This window comes from Carassius gibelio, chromosome B16 (assembly GCF_023724105.1).
Source record: "Carassius gibelio isolate Cgi1373 ecotype wild population from Czech Republic chromosome B16, carGib1.2-hapl.c, whole genome shotgun sequence".
In the NCBI taxonomy this organism is placed as follows: Eukaryota; Metazoa; Chordata; class Actinopteri; order Cypriniformes; family Cyprinidae; genus Carassius; species Carassius gibelio.
In genome coordinates, this window is record NC_068411.1 from 182,241 (window position 1) to 198,624 (window position 16,384).

Genomic DNA, 16,384 nt, shown 5'->3' on the forward strand with positions numbered 1-16,384 from the left:
ATGACGTACACTGGTGACATTTTTCACAGTCATGACAAACAATCAAATACTGCCCTAAAATCAATAGTGGGAAGGCAGCACTATCCTACAAATATGTAGTGATGGGTCATCAAGTTCGGATCATTTTACTCTGACCTTTCAGTCTAGTTCAGACTCAAAATGAACAAATCTTTTTTTGAGTCATTTAGTTTATTTTATCAAATATATTTAAAATCGTACATGTTACTTCCCTAACATGTCTATGGTCAAAGCTCCTGCTGGCACTTGATGAAGGAACGACTCAAAAAACCCAAAGAATCATGAGATTAACTAATCAATTATCTTTCCGGCTCAAACTGCATTGACTGAAACAGGTGAACTACTACAGTAATTCCAATACAGAACCTATAGGATTTTGCACATGCACGACTGAACAACTGGCGAATCAGTGTAAATAGGCGGATAAACAAAGAAGTTTCCCAGAACTCAATGTGGCAAACGGGGAAAACGCCATTTTGTTGGCTGCAGAGTTGTGTTCTTTTGTCAGCCTTGATGATACAAGTTTTCACAGGAGATTTATTTGGAATTGTGTGCTCTTTTAATAAACATAAAAAATAGCTCCGGACACAGTACCTCTTTTTGTCTTTGTCCTGTAGGATCTAAGGCTGTGGTGTCTGCAGACGATGTTAATTCTCTAGCAATACATACCTTTCCAGTGTGTCCTGCTCATCTCAGGGTTCTCCAGTTGGCTGAGGAGCTGAAATTTTCTCTGGAAGGACAGATATGTGCAGAGGACAAGGACACCCTGCGGAGACAGATGCCCTCTGCCACAGCTCACTCTCTGCTGCTGTGGCTTGACAGGAGATCAGAGATTTCAGTGAGAACTTTTTATTTTATTTTATTTTAAACACTTAGTCCTTGCCAAAGTGACATTTTGCTATTTACAGAGCATAACTGTCATAACTGGTTTAGGCTTAGTAAAAGTTGACAATAAGTTGACAAAGAAAGTGTTAGAAGATATTAAGCAGACAGTCTACTAATACTCTACTAACTACTAGTTGACATGTAGTTGCAAAGTTACTTACTGCTAGTAGAATGTCTAAAGTGGACTATCAAAATAAAGTGTTACCGTTTGTTCTGTGGAACAATGTGGAATGTAAGCCTATTGGCAAGACTTCCAGTTCAACGTCCGCTATAGAGAAATGACCAGAAAAATAACAACATGCTGTAAACGGCAAATCTGTTTTGATAACAAACCAGTGTGTTCATAATTAAGATAATAGACTAAAATAATATAGTAAGACACACCAATTTCCAGTTTCACGCAACAAAACAAGTAGATTTGTACAGCTAAACATAGCTGGAAGCAAATGAGACCAAAATAAATACCCATAAAGTTTACAAAAGGCCAAAAAACAATTTTTTTTTTTTTTTGAAGGTGGATAATTTATTTGGCCGAGCACCATTCTGATAATTAGAATGACACCACTGACATGCTTTGCTATTTGCATCACTTAACATTCCTTCATTTGAGGTTCTTCAGTCTAGAATATGCCAGTGATGAGTTGTTGTTTTAGCCTGGATCACTTTGAGTAAGGTTTATTTCACCAGTGTGTAGAAGAAAAAAATGAAAAAGCAAAACCACAGTTGAGCTTAAAAGGTGTCATATGAAAATAATTGATAGTACTAAAGCATATTTTCAACCAGATGTTTAAGAAACATGATAAGTTAACATACTTGCTTTTCAGAGAGAGAGAGAGAGAGAAAGCCAGTTTTAACTACTGACAGTTATTCTGTTTTGAATATGCACTCATGTCAGATTGTTTGTTTTTGTTTTGGTCTTTATTAGATTATATCCTAAAAAGAATCTGCTTCAATCTAAAAATCAGAGGCATGTTCAAATGAAATATTGTCACCTTCCATTGTCAGTGAAGGATCCTCTTCCATGCCCACAATCTGGCAACATGTATGAGTGTTGAGTCTGAGGAGGAGGTAAAAGTTTTGAAACAAGAAGAAAAAATGGTTTGGCAAATGAAAAAAAAAAAAAAAAAAAAAACGCGGAGGAGGAGAGTAAAGGAGAAAAGGGAGGAGGGAAAAAGTAAAAAGAAGCCGAGGGCAGCTGGCAGGAGTGAAGCCTGATATTACAGACCGCTTCTCCAAACCAGATGCTTAGGAACCTAAACCAAAGGCTAAACTTAGAGTAAAGACAAAGAAGAAGAGAAAGAACCTACAGCTTTTACATGAAGGGTGAAAAGAAAGAAAGAGGCATATCTGAGATAGTTATAATGCTATGAGACTTAAGGATACTATAATGGCCCTGCAAAATGGAATGGGACGTTGATTTTTACAAACATTTTGCATGGCTTAAGAAGGTAAGCATGACCTTTTCTTTTTCACTGGGCTTTTTTTTTTTTTTTTTTTTGCCATTCATGTTCATCTAAATGCTTAATATTGCATTTGAAATACTTAAAAAAAACAACTTAATAATTTTTTCATGAGTGGATGTTTTGTAGGATTAATGGGTTAAGCACCATGTGAGATGCAAAAAGGTACATGCAAAAGCATTTTCATGGTTTATTTAATTGTTGGTTATGGCAGCAGTACTTCTATTAGATATAAATTTAGTATACACAATAAATTTAGTATACCTATTGTGTATCTGTCTCATGTAGTTACAGATGTGTATATTCTGTTTAACAGCACATGTGATAGTGTGATATCAGTTGTAGTCAATTTTTTCGTAGACAGAAGTTCATTTAACATGGTTCCCTTTGAAATGGGAACTTCTTCACTAAATCTAATGAGACACTATAAGGAGAATGCCCTAATCATGGCTGGTGTCTGAAGCTTGCGTATAAACACAACAAGAGTATAAGTGGTAACCTGCTAAGGATGGGTGATAAAAAGTTATCGTATTTATGGATGGTACACCTCCATCGATAAGGATAAACAAAATATTTGGTATAGTGCTTGATATAGGTGCGTGCTTTGAGCGACAAGCAGACCACCAAAAAGATGTGACATTACAAGACACAAACATATTCAAATGAGTGTTGTGCATGCCTGCGTTGAGATTGTGAATAAAAAAGGAAGACCTATCAGTGAAGCACAAGACGAGGTAATTATATAAATATTGTTTTTGTTAGCCTATCAAGTTGAACCTATGAGATGCGCCACTGCTGCATTTTTCATTCAAAAAGTTTGGTTAGGTTTAAATGGAAACCAAGCCATTCACATAGAACATGTTCTGTGCATTTTTGAGACTGACAAATATGACTTTTGCATCCGTATCTCGCACAGGAGATGTATAGATAGCCATATAAAGTTAAAACAGATTCAACTTTTAGAAAAAAAATCTCAATCAATTGTGGGGGAATTATGCTGTGTTCATGCCATGCCATCCTTAATTCTGAGATGACGTGAGATTCTACTCGGAGCAGAATTATTGTTTTCTATGGAAACACTATCAACACCAAAGCCATCAAGTGCTCCTGAACTCGTAATTACAAATTGTAAGATCGGAATATTTTTGAGGGTTGGACCAGAGACAGCTGTACCACCTTACTGCCGCCATATTAATTTAGGTACTACTTAGGTGCTACCTCTGAGTCTGAGAACATGGGCAGCACTGAGTAAAACGTCACGTCATTTCGGAATCACGGTAATTGCAAGATACAGTAGCATGAATGCAGCATTATTCCATTCCACTGTGTCTCATATTAACATTTACATTTAGTCATTTAGCAGACACTTTTATCCAAAACAACTTACAAATGAGGACAATAGAAGCAAATATACACACAGACAAACACACACAAAGAAAAACAAGTAGATATAATAGAAAAAAAAAAATATATATATATATATATATATATATTTTATATATAAAGATAAACAGATATAGTATAATTACAATACAATAGAATTTGCTAGAGTTAGAGGGACAAATTAAGATGGAAAATATGTGTTTTTAGTTTTTTCTTGAAGATGTCTAAGTGATTCTGTGCTTCTTTGAAGTGGCACAATAATGCATTGTTCACTTACAGAACGCAAGCTTCAAACGTGTAAATAATTCCGAAGTCATGAATTTAGGTAAAGGGGTGCAGACCTAGTGGGGTTTTTTTAGGAAAAAAAACTGGTAGCCAGTGCAAATTGATGAAAAGATGTGTGACGTGTGTTTTTTCGGCTAAGTAAATATTTATCTTCCAGCTGTATTTTGGATTAATTGTAGAAAACAAGAGCTTGAACAAGGAGTTGTGTTGTATGTTCTGAAAGAAAGGGCCTTATATAAAGCCAATCTGCAGGACCGGAGAAATTCAGCTTATTATATATTACAACTCCAAGTTTTCTAGCTCTTTTATACACATACTGGTCTTTGTATATACACATACTGGTCTTCGTTTAAAAAAGGTTATTATAATTTTTTTCAATAATTACTGATACTGATTGATATTGAACATTATTTTGTGAATATTTTTATTTTGTTTTTTGCCCAGCCCTATAGCTTGTAAAGTATGCCATCAGCTTTTTTGTATTTTGTTACGTAGCAGTGTATGATTATTGTGGAACTCTCAACCAACCATTACAGGAAGTGTGTTCTCCATGTCATAGATATCTGACACCTGTTATTTGCTTTGATGAGATAGCATTCATGTTCAATTCTTGAGAGAGCTGATGAAGAAGCTCCCATTTGAAGTTAGCATTTGTTTCTGGCTTTGGACCCTTTATGGCCGAGACATAGCATATGACTGCATAGTATCATCTTGTAGGGGCTGCAGGTCAAGTTGACAGAGGAAATCGAGAGAGGTATGTCTCTCTTTGGTTCTGTCTCCCATTTGAGAATCCCGGAGAGGCATCTCTTGCTGGCAATATCGATATGGATATGGCCAAATAAGGCATGGATGTTTGCAAGTGAGCTTTTCCATTCTTGCATACAAGGACCTGGTGAATGTGGTTTCCCCATTATGTTTAGGCAGTAAACCTGTAAATCCACTTTGGTTCCATATGGGCACAGTTTTTTTTAGATGAAATGTTTGCTCGCTCCAGGTAGTGGTAGGCTAAGGGAACTAAAAAAAGTTCTCTCTGGGCCAGTATTCCCGATAGGTGGTGTCTAGCAGTTGGCCCACGAGGAGGGAATGCCATGCTTCAGGCCTACCAACAATGTTTGTTTTAGATAAATAAATTGATGATGTACATTCATGCACCATCTTATACTCTTGGACGCACTTGTAGGGTTGTCATGGAAAGATGCAGTGTCTCGTTCCCATTTTTAGGGAACCAAGGTTACATTTGTAACCCAAGAGGCTTTTAAGGATAACCAGGACATTGCAGCCAGGCTAGAATTATAAGGAATAAAGGTAAATTATGCAGGGATGTGGACTTCCAGGTTCATTATAAATAAAACTTGTGCCACCTTTATGTAAACAGCTTTTTAATTAATTATTCTTCATCGCAAATACATCTTAACAACTTTAAATTTTAACAAAATTGCAGTTTCTATGCTTTTAGTTTTTAGTGGAAATCTCTGTATGTCAGTACTGCCATCTTAAAAAGTAGGGGTGTAAATATTCACTTGTTTTCATGATTCAGTTCAGTTATGATTATCATTATCAACTCAGTATCACGATGCGTCACATTCTCAGTATTCCATATTACTGCATGTCTTTTCTTTTCTTTTTTCTTTTTTTTTTTTCTCAGTATTATTGCCATTTGATTATTATTAATGAGATCATAGCCAGTAGCAGCTTTAACAGGCTGCATTTACACTAATGCAAAAATCTATTTAAATATATCAGATGTGCTGTCCTGCTCTGAAAACATAACTGACTGTATTTACATTGATTTCATATGAAAGTCTAAGATGCAAGTGCATTTATCCACATCTGTGATCAAGCTTCAGGACAACAAACACAAAGTGCATGTTAAAGTGCGTTTGCACTCCAATTTACATAAATTAATGCATATCTAATGGCTTGTTTCCACTGGTATGGTGGTATAGTACAGTACAGTACGTTTCTTTTCGGGTAACCCTGATCAGGCTTGTTGTATTTCCACTGCCAGTAGTACCCTTACTTGGTATGTGTAGTGTATGCCGGGAAGTAGTGATCAATGATAAACATCAACAATAAGCATTACTTTGCCTCTTTTTGTTAAATGAAATTTTTAATGAACAAAAATTACCATTATAAAAGTATAGTACAAAGTATAAGTGGCCTTATATAAGAGGAAATAAAGACAAAAGCAAACAGTTCAGTATAAAATATTCTGCAGCGCTGTACTATTGTAAAGTTCAAATCAAATATATAAACATAAAGATAACTTTGAGCTCAGGCAAAACGCAAAAAGCAATTTTTCAAATAGGTGCTATCTTTATAAATATACAGCAGATTTGAGTTTTAAACAATTGCATTCTCACCTGAAAAACTCTTAAAATTACATTTCATGACATATTTAAATTCAATAACAGTTATATTTAGAAAAGTAAGCATGTTTGGGCAATGATGTTTCACAAGTCCACAAGAACAGACAAGAACACAAATTGAGACACTGATTTTGTCTGTCTGAAAATATACAGTTATAAATTACATGGATATATTTTTTGTTTGTGCACTAAAACTTGGTGGAGGTGGTGTCATGGCATGGACATGCATGGCTGTCTCTAGAACAGGACCTCTTAATTTTAATGATGACTTAATGTATGATGGCAGTAGCAGAATGAATTTGCAAGGGTACAAAATCATCTCGGCTGCCAATATTCAAGAAAATTCCACCAAACTCATTAGAAAGCACTTCATATTGGATCAGGACAATGACCCAAAACACACTGCTAGTACAGTCGAGGACTTTATCAGAACAAAGAAATGTAAAGTCTGAGATTGCCCAAATCAATCTCCAGATTTAAATCTGATTGAACATTAATTTCACCAGCTGAAGAGGAGACTAAAGACAGAAACTCCCCAAAACAAGCAACAGTTGGAATTGGCTGCATTAAAGGCTGGGGAAAAGCATTTCAAAGTCTAAGACCAAGAGTTTGATATATATATATATATATATATATATATATATATATATATATATATATATATATATATATATATATATATATATATATATATATATATATATATATAAAATGCTGCTTCGTCTTTATACCCACAAAATGCACACACACATTGTGTTAAAAACATTTGTATATGCCTGTGAACGTGTACAACATTTGATTAAACATCAAAACAATTAAGGTTTCTCAGACTCTAACATTGTTTTATAGAGCAGGTATTCAGATGCAAATCTTGTTTGTAAATTCAATATTTTTTACATCACTGACATATTCCACTGAGTCCTTGAGCTTTAATGCATGGAGATTGTGTACTAAAACCTTATTATCAAAATAAACCTCTTAAGAAATTCCTCTCTAAAACCCTACTTTGGCTGGGTATAGTAAAAGTTTGCCAAAGAGCTGTGACATATTCAATAGAAATAGAATCATACAGGCTATTGAGAAACTATCATCAGCTGGTTACTGTGTTATGTTTCATGATTTATAGTGTTTCATTTTCTTCTCTGTTGATTGTAAACATAACTCTAACTACCTTTGAACCACAGGTCAATGTGCAAGGCTCAGGCAATGGTGAGAGCTACCAGGAGCGACTGTCTCGTCTAGAAGGAGATAAAGAGTCTCTTGTGTTACAGGTAAAACAATTTGTTCATTAAATAGTTTAAACATCAGTGTTTTATGATATTCATGTAGTTATGTTTGAAAAGGAATAACATTGACAGCAAACAAAATGTAACAATAGTTTAATAAATGTTTTATGAGGAACTTTTGTGAAAACCTTTCAGTTATAGCTTAAAATAATTGAAGAAAACCATAAAGTGTTTCTAGCCAAACCAGTACAATTGTGGTGTTTCACGGGAACAGACAGGGCTTTACGGATTAGTCCTGTTCTGGCTTGTTGGCTTTTTGACAGTAAGTACACGTGGGTGCTTCCTGATCGACTTGATGAATTGATGAGAATATTCCTTTAATTTGTTTGAAACTCTGAATAACTTAATGATTATGTGTATGTTAGTGCTGTCAAATGATTAATCGTGATTAACTACATCCAAAATAAAAGTTTTTGTGTACATAACGTATGTATATGTACTGTGTTTATTTATCATGTATATATAAATACACACACACACACACACACACACACACACACACACATACAGTATATATTTAGAAAATATTTACATTTGTATATTTATATTCTTATGTAAAAAAAAATGAATATATATATATATATATATATATATATATATATATATATATATATATATATATATATATATATATATATTGGATGCATTTAATCACGATTGTTAACATTCATTGTTTGACAACACTAGTATATGTATATTTAGTGTAATTCAGAATATAATAATAAGTGTGATTAGACTGTCAGTAGTTTATAATTTACTCTCAGACCAGTGAGCACATTTAGAAGGACAATGGACAAAGATGGTGTACCTCAAATTAAACTTAATTTAAATCTGTTCCTCAGGTGAGTGTGTTGACAGATCAAGTGGAGGCTCAGGGAGAGAAGATCAGAGACCTGGAGAATTCTCTTGGGGAATATCAGCACAAGCTCAACTCCACTGAGGAGATGCTTCAACAGGTAATAGTAATGTTTCTAAAAAAAAAAAAAAAAAAAAAAAAAAAAACCTTGAAATTATTTTCATTTTCATATTTGTTTTAGAATTTATTCAAACACTGAAGAGTTATTGTAAATCCATCTTCTTTGCAAAGTATGGATTAGACTGTGTTTCAGATTCAAAAAGCAACCTATGCTGATATGTGTTGCGCAAAATTTAAAGAGCACTAAAATATTTACAAAATTACATAATTTGTCATCTGCTTTTTATCCAGCATACATTGCTTCACACTGACTGGGAAAGGCCAGGATTTTTAATATGCTCAATGGGTGTGTAAATGAGCTGTAATGCATTAAAGAGTTTGGGTTTCTGAAGGGAGTAGGTGTCATAGTTGACTTGTCACTTTTTTTGACAGTGATCCTATTTTCAGAGACCTGAGCCATATCTATAGATCTGAATACTGTAGAGATTTGTACATTTGTGATTCAGAAAATAAAAAAATCTGGTTCCTCTAGTTTAAGACTTTAAACGGCTATTATTTTAAATTAATCTAATAGCTATACTCTATGGAAACAGCTCACATCAAAAAAAAAAAAAAAAAAACTCCACCTGATGTACTTGAAAAGTAACTTTGGCATCTGTGTGGCAATTCTTTGTTGGTTTTCCAGGTGATCGGTCATCACATTACCTTGACAACTCAAATATTGAAGTAGTGGTTGTATTCCAGACAAGGATGTGTCCATTAAAAAAATAAAATAAAAAGTGGTGTATGAAACTAAGTGAAAGAAAGTGAAGTGGTCTTGGAGCTTTGATGTTATAGTAGACCTGCTAGAAAAATTAGGACCATTTATGAAGATAAAATCTTCCAAGACATGGTAAGACACCTGTACTTATCATTCCATTTTTCAAGGACAAAATTCACATTCCACTGCTGGTAAATCTAATTTTCCTCAAAAACTAATTGCATATTTCTATTTAACTTGCCTTTGCTTTGAAAGCTCTTTGGTTGATTAAATCTCCAGTCTTCAGATGGGAAGCTTTTCAGGGCATGTGTCTGTGGTCACTGAGGTTTAGGCCTTCAAAGGCAAATCCTATTCCAGTGACATGGGACTAATATTTTCCATATGCTGTCTTGGAAATACTTGGAGCTCACGTAAAGCTCTTCAGCACAAGCTACTGACATTTTGAAGTGTTTTTTGGGGGGGGGCTTCTGTAGTGTGAAATTTAAGAATTTATTTTCTTTGAGAGGTAAGGTATCCAAGTCGCAACATCTAGCTACCGGGTGACTCAGGGCTCAGTTCTTGGACTACTTCTCTTTTCCATCTACATGGCATCACTTCATTCAGAAACATGGGTTTTCATATCACTGCTATGCTGATGTAACATTATGAAACTATACTTTATTAACATTACCTAGTTCCCTTCACAGGTATCTTAAAGGATTCAAAGAAAGTGAGAAAAGGACTGGTATACAAGAAAATATCAGTTTATTATCACAAATGGTATGGTTAAAATGCAATAACCAGGCCAACAAAAACTCATCAACCCCGCACGCTACTTTTATCTCCTTCTTAATTCCAACCACGCCCCACAGCACCTGCGTGGTGAACCAAGCAAAGGAGGCTAGCCCGCAACAAACCTCCTCCATAGGAAGGGAATAGGTATAAATAGCCTACATAGGCGTACAAGTCTTAAACACACTTAATCTGGTCACACTGATGACACTCAACTCCATCCTGATGATCTGACAATAGCTGATCGCATCTCTGCTTGTCTAACAGACATCTCTTGTTGGATGATAGACCATCACCTTCAACTCATCCTTGCTAAGACAGAACTGATTGTGGTTTCAACAAACCTATCACCAAAATTTCACCATCCAGTCTGGCTAATCAACCATAACTCAAAAACAAAAACAACTACAAACCTGCAAGTTGTGATTGATGATAAGCTGCATTTCTCAGACTACATTGCTTTATTTATTTATGAATTTTTACATTATTATTTAGTTTTATCTTTGATTCTGTGTTTTTGTTTCAACACCTATTCTGTTTACTATAATTATGTGTAATACACTCTTCCCACCACAATAACAAATTTCAAGATCTGTCTCATGCTCTCTCTCATGTGTCAGTCCCTGCGAGAGAAGTGGGTAAATATAGCCATCATAACCTGTGTATATTTAGCCATTGTGGGACAGCAAAGTACAGAGATTTTGAACGGACTTTGTGCCTCCTTAAGAGTGCAGTCCCTTAGTTTCCTTCATTTGTTGTGTGCATGTTTACATTTGTGTGTGGACTCTCATAGGAGCTTCTGAACAGGAGTTCTCTAGAATCACAGAAGCTGGGGTTGATGGAGGAAGTGTCCTGTCTAAAAGTAAAGCTGGGGACGATGGAAGAGAAACACATCAAGAGTGCCGAGAGACAACATAAAGCTGAGGTAAAACTCTTAGAACATCTAAGATAAAACTCAACAGATTCTGATTGCACCCAAAGTTGATTAAGAGATGCAGATTGAAGAACATAGTCTAACTTATTTAGGCTACAACCTATATATATATATATATATATATATATATATATATATATATATATATATATATATACATATATATGTGTGTGTGTGTGTGTGTGTGTGCTGTAGCCTAAATAAGTTAGACTATGTATATATATATATATATATATATATATATATATATATATATATATATATATATATATATTAGGGCCGGGACTCGATAAAAAAAAATAATCTAATTAATTAGAGGCTTTGTAATTAATTAATCAAAATTAATCGCATTTTAATCGCATATAAATATTTGACCTGAGAACAGTGAGAAGTAATTTTTTTCACATGGATTTATAGTATACCATTGAATAATGACTGAATACATAAGCTTAAGCAACAAAATATTGTTTATTTTTGTTTTGCCATGAAGTGTAGCAATAGCATATTTAGAAACAATTTAGAAATAGTACATTTCAGAAATTCAGGAAGCTTATAGGTGCTGGAACCTTCTGTAAAGTGTTTTTTTTTTTAAGTAAAACACAATACTGTCAAGTACATTCAGAACATTGGAAACACTGACTATTAGAAAACATCTCTCTGTTGCTTCAGAGGCCATAACATACTCAAGTCCAACTCTCAATAACTTTGGCCAAAACAATAACGAGTTCAACATAAACTGTTGCACCAACAAAATAATACATAGTTCAACATAAAGTGTAAAGTCCACGCTAGCTGCTATATGTTTTGCGTTTAGGTGATACTTGAGGCTCGATGTGCTGCTGCAGTGATATGCCATTGCGAACTATGATGCGAACGCTAGTTGGTGCTTCAGTATATTCGGTCCGCCGAAACGCGTCCAGTGAGAAACGTTCCGCGGTGCAAAAATAAGTTATTAAAAATGCGGGAATTTTTTTTTCTGTAATTAATTAATCTTAGTTAACGCGTTATTTTTTGTGTAATTAATTAATCTCAATTAACGCGTTAAAGTATATATATATATATATATATATATATATATATATATATATATATATATATATATATATATATATATATATATATATATATATATATAGCCCTAATATATATATATATATATATATATATATATATATATATATATATATATATATATATATATATATATATATATATATATATATATATATATCGTAGAACTTTGTGTATTGCACAAATACACTATTACCACAGATCTGGAGCATGGTGGCACTGATATGTATTCAAAATTGTTGAAATTAAATGATGTAACCTAAGTTCACATGCATAAACAATAAGGACAACAACAACAACAAAACAAAACAAAAATTGTTAGTGAACTAGGTACGCTCAGTTTTTGACCAATAATCTCAAATGTGGCAAAAAAATAAAAATAAAATAAAAAAATATATATGTTTTGTAAACAAAGTATTGCCTCTTAAAGTCTTGTAAACTATTATGTGGTTTATTATTATTATTATTATTATTATTATTATTATTATTATTATTATTATTATTATTATCATTATTACTATTATTATTATTATTATTATTGTTATTATTATTCAAAGCTGCTGTTATGACTTACATCAAATAATTTGTGTCTTTTAATTTGCAGTGTTCTATTTTCATGTAATTACTATGTTCAGAGTAACTACTGTGGGACAGAACTGGTTGATCTAAAACATACCTTTCCTCTGACATTACGATGTGCTGGCATACGCTGTGTGTGTTTGTGTGGCTGCGAACCTTTCATTTAACCATTACAGGCCTCATGCAATACAAACAGAACAAATTTCAGTTAAATGGTCTTGAGCAGTCTAGTCTAAATGACAAACAGCCAGAGTGTTTTTAGCAGGGATAGAGTGTTAAGAATGACCTCAGCGTGATGTCTAACAACTGCTGGGCTTCACACAGTTAAAGAATGGCACCAATCCACCCGTGAGCATTCCAGTGGCATTCCATTCTCCCCCTCTCTCTCTCACTCTCTCTACCCTCCCTCACAAGGTCCTGTCTTTCTACCTGCTATAGATAGGCCAGTTTGCCATCTAGTTTACCATGCTGTTGGTGTCACATGGCATCTCACATGAAAGTTCTTTCATCCACGTGCTGGACACAGTGCATGTATTTTTTTTTATTTTTTTTTACTTTTATTAGAACACAGGCTCCTTTGCTGTAAAAAATGCTACTGGAGTTTGTGTTTGACAGATTATTATTATTATTATTATTATTATTATTATTATTATTATTATTTATATATATTTTTAGATATTTTTTATAAACTTCATGGCTGTCTTTGATTTTGAAAGTTACAGTTATTTTTGTCACAACATTTGGTGGCTGACATACTAAAATTTAAGTAGTTATTATAGGTTGAGCCTTTATGGTTCACACAGGAAAGCCAAGTTCCTTAGCTAATGACAGCTTTATGCATTAAATTGTGAGTTAACTTGATATGTTTTTAAAGATCAGTACCCAGACGATAAAGTTATTTCAAACACCACATTGGAAACTGGTTTGAGTTCAAATCATGATTACCCATACAGTATATCCTGGAAAACTAATTTAGTTACTTGGCTCTTTAACAAAAGCTCTTATATTTGAGACCTTGGCTTGTGTGAAATAGGTCATTGAGATATTTACTTGTGTAAAATAATATTTCAGAAAGCCCAGGCTGATAGGATCAGACAGCATGTTTTCTCATTGCAGTTTGTTTAAAAGGCAATTAAATGAGCTGATGAGTGATGTTTACGAATTATCTTGATATGTTCCATTGTATTAAACCAACAGAATGTCCTGGAAAAGCAGAATTAAAGAAACACTAATTTGTAAGAAATAGCATGCTCTCAAGATTATGCATAACTTTTAGTTTTTGTTATTGAGTACTCACCTTGTTAAAACAAACAAACTAACTAACTAACTAAAAATACTACATTTGTAGTGTATAAAATGACATAGCACAGGTTTTCACTCTTAAGTAACTACAGAACTATGACCTTTGCCTCAATAAACTCTTCATTTGTTTCTAATTAATAGTTAGCAAGGTAGTTGTTAAGTTCAGGTTAGAGTATGATTAATGGAGCGAAAATATGGTAATGCAGAATAAGGCATTAACACAGTATGTGCTTTATAAATACTATTAAGCAGCCAGTATGCTAGTATGCTGCATGCTATTAAGCAACTAGTTAATAGTGAGAATTAGTCCCTAAACTAAAGTGTTCATTTTGGTTTTTAATGGGACATTTCGAAACATTTATGTAACATTTTTATATTCTTTCAAACTGGTATGTTTGAGTTTCTTCGATTGTTTGAAGAGTTAATCTAACACAAAAACATGCAGGTTAACCTTTCCAATCACTAATTTGTACCCATAATGTACATAATTGGATGATGTAATAAATTGACACCTTATGCAGACAATCAGTCCAGAGAAACAACTTCCAGTGACTTTATGTAAAAGTTCAATTCGGCAAAATATGTAACGCTTATATTTAAACTATGAATCTGTTGCTTTTTTGTGGTACTAAACTGTGTTTATGTGTAATGACACTGACTGATAACTATTATACATATTACATTATGTTACCATGCATGACTGATAATGGTTGGGAAGAAAAAAAATCACAAGAGGAAAGGATATATCAGAGGTTATAAATCACAAAGGAGAAATGTGATTTAATAATCTAATTATTGGAGCAACCCAAAGAACACAGACAGGTGAAATCACTGCATGTCTGCGTCCCATAATCCATTCTTTCCACATTATCTTACCTTCTTTTATCCGTTCTTCCCTATTGCTATTCCTTTCTGACAGAGTGTAGTGAATCTGATTAGCGAGCTTCAGGAGCAGATGTGTAGGATTCGGCAGGAGATCTCTAGTAAGATCCAAGAGAAACCAGCCGAGATGGTCCCAGGGGAAAGTTGTGGCAGTGAGCCAGCACATGCCTCTCTGACTGAGTCAAAGCCAGCGGTGGGTCTGAGACCTGGACACATTTAAACACTGTAGAACTGTAGAATAAAAATTGCAGGCAACACTTTGATCTGACAGGTTTAAAGGCATAGTCTGTAATTTGCAAAAAAAAAAAAAAAAAAAAAAAAAAACATGTTTGTGTTTTTGAATTGGTGTCCAAGTTTGGTAACACTTTATTTAGACAGTCCATTTTAGATATTCCTCTGACTATAAGTAACTTTGCAACTTCATGTCAACTACTGCTAACAAATGTTTTTGATGGTCCCTCACCAAGCATTATGCTAACTGTAATTAACTTTGCAAGTATGTAAGTGACTGTACCACAAGACCAGACTTAAGGGTACATTTTCCAAAATTGAGATTTATACATCATCTGAAAGCTGAATAAGTAAGCTTTCTGCTAATGTGTGGTTTGTTAGGACAGTACATTTACAAAATATCTTCATGGATCATGATCTTTACTTATTGATCCTATTGATTTTTGGCATAAATGAAAAATCTATAATTTTGACCAATAAAATGAAGTGTTGGCTATTGCTACAAATATACTCCAATGCCTTAAGACTGGTTTTGTGGTCCAGGCTCACATATAAACTTATTCTACTAACCCTAACCTTAACCTAATAGTCTAATACTCTAAAGAGAGTTAGTGGACATGTAATTGCAAAGTTACTTATATTTTGTAAATTCTGACGACATGGGCAATCAAAATAAAGTGTAAGAGTTAAAATTGTTTTGTATAAAATGGATGTCATCATTCTATAATTATTCATTGTTATTGATCAATAATCTTTTTTTAGAATGATTTCTAATAGAGCTCCTCAATGACCACCCACATTTACTAAGCTTTGGTTCTGGAATTATTATTATTATTTTTTATTTTAAAATAATGTTTAACTATTTCAATATTTTGTACAAAAAAAAATGTAAATGAACTGTTTTTCAGCTATTTTGTTATTTTTTTATTTTTATTTTTTTTTTGCAAACACCTTACTGGGATCAAGTATAAACTGTGTAATGGAATTAGTCCTCTTGTTTTTTTTAAATGCATTTACTTTTCAGGCAACTTATTGATGCGTTTTATGTTCTAGCACTACAAAATCCCTTATCATATATACAGTCACTAGCTAACATCATCTAGATAGCCTGACATCTAGATGCATTTCCCATTGTCATCTTAAAAGTTTATTTTCTAATTGAGCAAGCTCTTTGTAGAATTTTGGTTAATGCAATTGTACAACTATAATTTGGCTATTAAACTACTAATTTTAAATGAATATATACTTTATA

At 33.5% G+C, this 16,384-nt stretch overlaps 1 protein-coding gene across 1 annotated transcript; it reads left to right on the top strand.

Annotated features, from left to right (window-relative positions):
- Positions 1 to 2,117: 2,117 nt before the first annotated feature.
- LOC127974420 (liprin-beta-2-like) lies at positions 2,118 to 15,177 on the top strand. The gene is made up of 5 exons (XM_052577653.1): positions 2,118 to 2,351; positions 7,585 to 7,671; positions 8,529 to 8,642; positions 10,927 to 11,058; positions 14,939 to 15,177. The coding sequence occupies exons 1-5, from the start codon at positions 2,304 to 2,306 to the stop codon at positions 15,119 to 15,121; spliced, it is 564 nt and encodes a 187-aa protein (XP_052433613.1). The 5' UTR covers positions 2,118 to 2,303; the 3' UTR covers positions 15,122 to 15,177.
- Positions 15,178 to 16,384: the final 1,207 nt, after the last annotated feature.

Coding starts and splice junctions, on each gene's coding strand:
- LOC127974420 (XM_052577653.1), top strand. CDS start 2,304: ATGGAATGGGACGTTGATTTTTACAAACATTTTGCATGGCTTAAGAAG. Junction 7,672..8,528: donor AAGAGTCTCTTGTGTTACAG/GTAAAACAATTT, acceptor TCTGTTCCTCAG/GTGAGTGTGTTGACAGATCA. Junction 8,643..10,926: donor CTGAGGAGATGCTTCAACAG/GTAATAGTAATG, acceptor GGACTCTCATAG/GAGCTTCTGAACAGGAGTTC.